At 40.0% G+C, this 8,846-nt stretch overlaps 1 protein-coding gene and 1 long non-coding RNA gene across 9 annotated transcripts in view; one reads left to right on the top strand and one right to left on the bottom strand.

Moving 5' to 3' along the window:
• The window catches only part of ULK4 (unc-51 like kinase 4), a 620,462-nt gene that overhangs the window by 199,424 nt on the left and 412,192 nt on the right, over positions 1–8,846 (top strand). For all 8 annotated transcript variants that reach the window (XR_005202208.1, XM_037742907.1, XM_037742908.1 and 5 more), the window contains 2 exons: positions 1,052–1,103; positions 1,202–1,296. Coding sequence is in view for 7 of the 8 variants with exons in the window: in XM_037742907.1 (XP_037598835.1) it covers positions 1,052–1,103; positions 1,202–1,296 (147 nt within the window). In the remaining variant the exon portion in view is untranslated. The remainder of the gene's footprint in view (positions 1–1,051; positions 1,104–1,201; positions 1,297–8,846) is intronic.
• LOC108312811 overlaps positions 1–8,846 on the bottom strand; it is a 420,933-nt gene that overhangs the window by 49,775 nt on the left and 362,312 nt on the right. The gene's annotated exons all lie outside the window — the stretch shown is intronic.

Genomic DNA, 8,846 nt, shown 5'->3' with positions numbered 1-8,846 from the left:
GAGACGGGGTTTCACCATGTTGACCAGGATGGTCTCGATCTCTTGACCTCGTGATCCACCCGCCTCGGCCTCCCAAAGTGCTGGGATTACAGGCGTGAGCCACCGCGCCCTGCTGTATTAGATGTTTTGAAGACATCCCATTGGAGCGCACTAGACCAATTTCTACTGTGGGCTAATTGCTTATACTTAGTAATTTTTTAGCTCCAAGGTCATCTTATATTTTATTTGCCATTTGTTACCATATATAAAATAATGTATATGTATGGTTTTGTTCATTAGGGGTAAGAACTCTGTTGCAGTGTTCTTGCAGACGGTAATGTGGGGGCTCTGCCTAGCATGGCAGTGGTTGTTTCATTGAGATGGTGTTCATGGAATGCCTTTTCTGTTCAGAGCATTGGGTCAGAGACTGGGAAACTCCCTCGTCCGGGGAGGTGAGGCCTCAGAGAGCTCACAGCCGAGCTACGAAATTCTTCCTGTCAGACAGCAAGGGGTGTCACCTTGCAAAGGAGACACTAGCAAGGTGCATGGGAGCACAAAGAAGGGAATTGGAATAAGAGGCATCTAGCAGGAACTAAAAACAGTGGTGAAATTTGAAGGCAGGCCTTGAGAGCAAAACTGCTGACTTGACACACTTTGTATTCAGGGTAGCTAAGCTTGACCTTCCTTTGAGATGAGTCTCCCCTAGTTAGATGCCATTCTAGCTAACTACCGATACGGCAAACGTGTGAGCGTGGCATGTTATTGGAGATGGCTATGTATCAGTTGTATTATTCTCACTTTTGCAAGTGCTTACAGTAACTCTGACTGTATTCCAACATTAAATCTCATTGATAGTGATTTGTATATTTAAAAATGATTATAGTTAATAATTTACATATATTATTAAATGTAATTTAAAAACTAATAGTATTTATAATATGTGTAGAGTATTTATTACTGTCTATGAGTTGTTAAGAGCATTAGGTACAGTTTTGGGCAAAATGTAAACTACCTGTATTTTATTTCAGAGTTATTTTGAAACTGTATTTATTAAAATATTTGTTCTTTTCAGAGTCATATTAAATCTGTAGACTCAGGAGAAACAAACATAGATGGAGCCATAGGTGAGTAGACCGTGGAACATTTTATGTGTTTGAGGTACTTTGATATTGCGATTTAGAACATGTAAATAAATACCTATAATAATTACCTGTGTTTCTAGGACTGACAGCGTCAGAAGAACTGATCAAGATCACGTTGTCTGCTTTTGAAGCAATAATACAGTACCCTGTTTTATTGAAAGACTATCACTCTACGGTCAGTTCTGGCAGCTTTTGAAAAAAGTTCTTTTTAAATTTACTTGGTAATTCTGTATATAAGGAGACCTAGCTTAGAGTGCTTGGTTCATAGATGCACGTTCCTCTCATGAAATAACCACTCAGAACCCTGCTACCCTGGCAGGATGAACATAGGAAATCCCTTCCCTTTGTTGACTTTCTAAGGGTTTTTCTTTGTTTTTCTCTTTCCTTCCTGGTCCACACCTATCCCTCAGCGTACTTTCTTCTTGCCTGGTTATTTGTTGTAACTGTTAGTACAAACCCTCCTAGCCGGCTTTCTCAGCCTTGGCACTGAAGGCGTTTTGGGATGCACATTTCTTTGCTATGGGGCCGTCCCATGCATTGTGGGATATTTAGCAGAAACCCTGGCCCCTGCTCACTAGATGCTGATAGCCCCACTCCTCTCCCTTCAGTAGGACAAGCAGAATTGTCTCTACACATTGACATTGTACCCTGGGTTGCACAATTGCTCTCCTTTGAGAAACTGTGCCCTAGAAGGATCCTTAGGTGAGCTGCCTGTTGGCTTTAGGAGGAGGAAATCCCCTCTGCCTTTCTTTCTGCAGAAAGGCCCCCAGAAGAGGAGCCAGTTAGGAAGACAGCTAGCTTATGGTGCAAGGAGCAGCAGCAGGTTTTGCCAGGCAGTGGCTTTCCCTAGAAGCTGCTGTGCAGCAGGGACATGGCTCCCTCCTGCCCTCCTCCTGCCCCACCCCCTCACTGAAGCATGGGTGATGTGGTAAAGGGGCGATGTGTTTCCTGCACCTCAGCCTTATGCCTGCTTCCAGTGATCTGCCCCATTTAGCATTTGACCCAAGCAATAGTGACCACTTTCAGATAACAAATTACGTGGACGTCCAAAGCATGACTCAGCAGAGTCTGATGTGAAAGAAACTGTTCGTCAATTTCGAACACCCAACCCTGTAGGGAAAATTTTAGAAAGCAGTCAGTCATGAGTTGTGAATTGCCTGTCATGATAACGAATAAAAGTACTGAATTTAGAAATCACAACTGCACTTAAAAATATTATGAAGTAAAGAGAAAGTTAATTTTAACACCTTCATGGTCACGTAGATACTGTTGTAGAACTGAATCTGCAGTTTGTCTCCTCACATATTTCCCTGCCCTCTGCCCCCACCCATCAAACACACTTAACTTGTGTGTCTGTGCATTAAATCCTTCACTTAAATTCTATATTCTTTGGCTTGTGACATCTTGGAATTACCTCAGCTCTACTTTGGGTTTTTATTAAATACAGATTTAGAAATTTGAATTTATAAAACATGGTTTAGAATGTCATTGTTTCATTTTGCTAATCACTTCTGTTTCTTTTTGTTTTGATTGTTGTAATAATTCTCATTTCCTTTCTTTTTCTTTGGGTTTATTTTGTATTCTTTTTCTAACTTTTTGGTGTAAATATTTAGCTTGTTCGTTTTCCATATTTCTTTTCTAATTTATGCATTTGAGATTATGTTTCTCTTAAATACTGCTTTAGTGTCATCTCACAAGTTTTGGCACATATAATTTTAATCTTTTAGTTAAAATATTTTATATTTTTCTTTATCGAATCATGGGTTATTAATATATATGTATTTAAATGTCATGGATACATTATAGTTATCTTTGTATATTGATTTCTAGTTTAACTGCTTTGAAGTTAGAGAATGTAGTCTGGGTGATTTTAATATGTTGAAATTCATCAAGACTTGGTTTATAGCCCATTGTGAGGCTATTTTTTCGTAAATATTCTGTATGTTTGAAAAAAAATATTTTATAGCTGTTCAGTGCAGTATTCAATGTATGTCCATCGAGCAATTTATTAGTTATCTTGTTCAAATCTTATCCTTACTAATTTTGGCCTGCTTTTTCTATAAATTACTGAATGAGATGTGTATAAATCTACTATTACTATTGTGCATTTATTTCTTGTAGTTCTGACAATATTTGTTTTATGTATCTTGAGGCCATGTTATTAGGTGTATTCAAATTTCAAATTACGTCATCCAGTGAAATCAGCCTTGTGTCGTTGTGAAGTGGCATTCTTAATCTCTAGTAATGTTTTTTGCCTTACACTAATTTGTCCCATTTTAGCATAATCATGTGAACGTTCTTTTGATTGATATTTGCCTGCTATATCTTTTTTCAATCTTTTCTTTCCAACATCTCTCTTTTTATGTTTTAGACCTCTGTAATATGAATATCATATAGTATTTTAAAATTAATTTGTCCAGGCTGGGCGTGGTGACTCACTCCTATAATCCCAGTACTTTGGGAGGCAGAGGTGAGCAGATCACCTGAGGTCGGGAGTTCGAGACTAGCCTGGCCAACATAGTGGAACCCCATCTCTACTAAAAGTGCAAAAATTAGCTGGGTGTGGTGGTGCATGCCTGTAATCCCAGCTACTTGTGAGCTGAGGCAGGAGAGTTGCCTGAATCTGGGAGGGAGAGTTGCAGTGAGCTGAGATTGCACCATTGCACTCCAGCCTGGGCGACAGAGTGAGACCCTGTCTCAAATAAATAAATAAATAAATAAATAAATAAAATTTGGCCAATTTTTGACTTCTAACCATAGCATGTACTCTGTTTACACAGTGTAATTGTTGGTCTTTTCGGATTCATTCTACTGTATTCTTTCAAACTTTGTCATACATTGTTTTCTTCTTCCTCTCTCTTGTTTCATTGATATTTTATCTTTCATTTAGTTTTTTCCCTATGTAAGGTTGGCATTTATGTATTCTCTTTATATTCTTTCACTGGTTACCCTAAAATTTACATCATGCATATTAATGTATTAAAAGCTAAAGTTGAAGAGAAACTTTCTTTTCTGTTGGTGATATACAGACCTCAGCCTGCGTAACTCCGTGCAGTCCCCCTTGATATGTATGTTGTTGGTGGTGGTTTGCGGCGTTTTTCAGTATGTCTTGTTTTGTTTCTGTCTTTTAAATATCCACCAGACTTTGTTATCACTGCTTTAATGTAGTTCACATTCATTTACATGTACCCACGTATTTACCACTTTCGTATGCTTCGTTTCTTCTGAGTTTTCACTGCCGCCTTCGCTTATCTCTGACTACAGAAGGTCCTTTATAGTCTCCTTTGGCTTACGTTTGCTGGTGGCAGACTGTCTGTCTGACAAAGTTATTCTTCCTTGAGGGATATTTTGCTGAGCATTACATTTCAGTTTGGTAGTTATTTTTGATATTATTGCTCAGCACTGCGCAGATGTTATTTCTTTATCTTATGTTCTGAATTGTTGCTGTTGAGAGGACTGTGGTTCATCTCAAGTCTTTCCTCTGAAGGAAATCTCTCTTTTTCTCCCTTGTGTCCTTCTAAAACATTTTTTGGGGGAGGAGATGTAGATTTGGCTTTCTGTAGATTCACTGTGATGTAACTAAATTTAACTTTCTTTTTTACTTACTCTGTTTCAGATTCTCTGTGCTTCTTGAATCTATGGATTGTCCTTTTTCATCAGTCTGGAAAACTTTCTGCCATTATCTTTGCTTACTCTCTCTCTTGTTCTGTCTCCTTCAGCAATTCAGATCATGTGTTCTTTAAACTTTCTCACTGTATTTTCTAATTCCTACTTTTTGTACATACCAGCTTTTTCTTTTTTAGTGTTATAGTCCAAATGATATTATTTCTTTTTTTTTTTTTTCTGTGTTCTGTTCTTCTTCTCCTGCCACGTACAGCTGTTGAGTTTCTAATTTTGGTTATTTTTCATTTGTAGAAGTCTATCATTGCTAGAAATTCTGCTTTTTTTTCAAATCTGTATTGCTTTTTATTTTATAATTTCCAGTTCCCTGTAGATACCTCCTAGTGTGTGACTTATTTATTCATGTTTATTAAATGTAGTTCTACAGTGTATGTGGTAATTCTAATATCAGAACCATCATTCTCAGCAAACTAACACAAGAATAGAAAACCAAATACCACGTAGTCTCCCTCACAAGTGGGAGTTGAACAGTGAAAACACATGGACACAGGGAGGGGAACATCACACAGTGGGCACTGTCGGTAGGTGGGGGTCTAGGGGAGGGATAGCCTATGTTAGGAGAAATACCTAATGTGGATGACGGGGGAATGGATGCAGCCAACCACCATGGCATGTGTATAGCTATGTAACAAACCTCCATGTTCTGCACATGTAGCCCAGAACTTAAAGTACAATTAAAGAAAATCATCTTTTTTCTGGTCTGCGGTGTCTGTCATATCTTGTTCATGCCCAAATCTTCCAGTTTTCTTGGAGGCCTGAATATTGTTTATCCTTCCTGGACATTGTTCCTGAAATTCGTTAGAGGGCATTTCCTGAAATCCAGCGTGGATATTCCTTTCTCCATAACGTGTTTCCTTCTGCCGGGCACCTGAGGACTCTGCCAGTTGGGACAGTGCTTCAGGTCAGCCTCGTTTGTCCCCAGTGTGTAAGTTCCTGACAGTGTAGGTCTGAGATTGTAACTTCCCAGGGCAGCCTTCTCAGTTTTCAGGAGCGTGAATGTGTGTGGAAGGGTTGGCGAATGAACCTAGTTTTTCCTGACCTTGAGAGTATAATCCCCTCTCTGCAGGTGCCTGTTTCTGTGTAAGGTGACTCATAAAACTCTGTGTGCTGGGAGGATCTGAGTGCAGGGTCCCACGGACACCTCTGCTGTGTTGTTGCTGAGTGCCTCCTGGGCACGGTCAGCTCCATGCTCTCATGTTCTCAACCCTCTGCCTAAGTGTTTCCTTCAGAAACTAGTCTGAAAGCTCCCCCTGTTTTCGGAGCTTAAGGTTTAGGGTATTTAGATTTTATCTGGCGTTTTGCATTGTTTTCAGTAAGATAGTTAATCCAAGTCACAGTACCTACCCTAACCAGGAACCTGTTTGTCATGGTCAGTGTCATAGCAGTGAATTCCAAGTCATCAAATAAGCTATGACTCGCTGGGATGTTGCTTGCTGATTCTTTTGCCTAATGAACAGTAACCTTATGGCTAATTTGTTAAGGTCTGGTGTTTATAAATACCTATATTGCATTTAAATAGAAATTAGTTTATTTTCTAATTATGAAATGCAAGCACACTAATTGTAATTACAACATCTACTGTGACAGAAGAGGTATTATTGCAACTTACTGGCTTCATAAAAACATTTTTTAATGTTATAACTCATGAGAAACTTTCTAATTACCTCTTGTTGAGCATGACTGGAATACATGAAGAGGAAGATCCAGCCCCCCAGGGAACATGCTGTTGTTTGAAATGTTAGCACACGTGCTGTTCAAGGCTGTTGATCAATACTATATTGTATGGAAGTGACCAAATGCATTTGGTTCTTGCTGAGCACAAACACTTGATTTGGATTTTTCCCAGAGTTTTAGACCATTTAGCTCTTCAGAGTTGAGGTAATCAACGTGGCGTATAGGGCAGTCAGAAAGCCACATGATTTGTTTTGTACAGAGAATTTGTTCCCACTTATGGTGGCTTCAGAAAATATTATTAATAGCAAAGGGAGAAATAAAGATGACTTCTTTGTTAGAAAATTCTGGCTGCAATGTGTATAATTTGATTAAAACATTTTTCCCTTTAAGTTTAGAAAGTAAGCTAAGCCTTCATCTTCTTAACAAAAAAACCTATCCTTTTGTAAATTTTTCAGGGAGAGGCTGGAGCCTAATAAATATTGAATAATTTAGCCTTAAGCCAGTTAACTATTTGAGTTAATACTTAGTGTTGGTGTGGACATGGAACAAATGGAGCCCAGAAACTCTGCACTCAGAGTGTGTGTTGTTACAGCTACTCTGAAAACCTTTTTGGCAGTAGCTACGGCAGCTGAGCATAGACATACACTGTGACTCAGCAAGTTTACTGCTAAGCATGTATTCAATAGGAATGACAGGTATACAAGAATGCTCATAGCTGCAAACTGGAAACTACCCAAATGCCCATCAACAGCTGATGGATGAATACATTACGGTGTAGTGAAATGATGGAGTGTTCTTCCACAGAGAAAACAAGCAATCTACAATTATACTTAACGTCATGGATAAACCTTACAGATTTAATGTGGCGCTAAAGTTGACAAATACAAAATACCATGATTCCATTTGCAAAACTGTTCCAGGCCAGGATAGTGGTTACTCTTGGGTGGGGACTGGCAGGTCTTGACAAAGGGGGCTTCACGATGTCCTGTTCCTTCATCTAGGTGCTGCTTAGATGAGTGTGTTCACATTGTGAAAATTACCTAAATTGTATACTTAGGATAAGTACATCTTTATGTATGGATCTTATTTGTGAATTAAAAATTTACATAAATATGAGAAAAGGTTTAGAAGTTGTAAAGGTCTGAGCCTATATACAGGCTGGTTATTCCCTTATCTCAAACAGTTGGGACCAGAAGTGCTTCAGATTTTGGTTGGTTTTGGGGTTTTGAAATCTGTGAATTTTTGGAATATTTGCTTTAACCTTATTGGTTGGACATGCCTAATCTGAAACTCTGAACTACTCCAGTGAGCAGTGCTTCTACGTGTCACATTGGTGCTCAGAAAGTTTCAAGCTGGGCGTGGTGCCAAGCTCCTGTAGTCACAGCTACTTGGGAGGCCGAGGTGGGAGGACAGCTTGGGCCTAGGAGTTCAAGGCCAGCCTTGGGAGGCCGAGGTGGGAGGTTAGCTTGGGGCCTAGGAGTTCAAGGCCAGCCTTGGGAGGCCGAGGTGGGAGGTTAGCTTGGGCCTAGGAGTTCAAGGCCAGCCTTGGGAGGCCGAGGTGGGAGGACAGCTTGGGCCTAGGAGTTCAAGGCCAGCCTTGGGAGGCCGAGGTGGGAGGACAGCTTGAGCCTAGGAGTTCAAGGCCAGCCTGGGCAACGTAGCCATAACCCCATTTCTAAAAAGAAGTTCAGAAACAAGTTTCAAATTTTGGAGCATTTCGGATTTTAGATTTTTGGATTGTACATACAGTCATGCCTTGCTTAAAGATGGAGCTAGGTCCTGAAAATGCCTTGTTTGCTGATCTTTTCTGTTGTGCAAACATCACAGAATGCACTTACACCAGCCTAGATGGTGTAGCCCACTACACACCTGGGCTCTGCGGTATAGCCTATAGCTTCTAGGCTACACACCTGTACAGCATTTTACTGCACTGAATATTGCAGGTGACTGTAACAAATGACAAGTATACCAAGAGAAGGTCTGGTGAAAATGCTGTATAAAGATAAATGGCGTACCTTGGTAGGATACTTACTCTGAGAGGCGCCTGCAGGACTGGAGTCGCTCTGGGTGAGTCAGTACTGAGTGCTGAGTCACCTTGAAGGCCTAGGATATTGCTGTACACTACAGTAGGCATTACCAACACTGTTCACGTAAGCTACACTAATTTTTTTTTCTTTGTTTCTTTTTTTTTGTTTTTTTGAGATGGAGTTTCACTCTTGTTGCCCAAGCAGGAGTGCAATGGCGTGATCTCGGTTCACCACAACCGCCACCTCCCAGGTTCAAGTGATTCTTTTGCCTCAGCCTTCCGAGTAGCTGTGATTACAGGCATGTGCCACCACGCCTGGCTAATTTTTTATATTTTTAGTAGAG

Source organism: Cebus imitator, unplaced genomic scaffold (assembly GCF_001604975.1).
Source record: "Cebus imitator isolate Cc_AM_T3 unplaced genomic scaffold, Cebus_imitator-1.0 Scaffold129, whole genome shotgun sequence".
In the NCBI taxonomy this organism is placed as follows: Eukaryota; Metazoa; Chordata; class Mammalia; order Primates; family Cebidae; genus Cebus; species Cebus imitator.
Note: the sequence above shows the minus strand (reverse complement) of the source record. Positions and strands in the feature narration are given on the sequence as shown.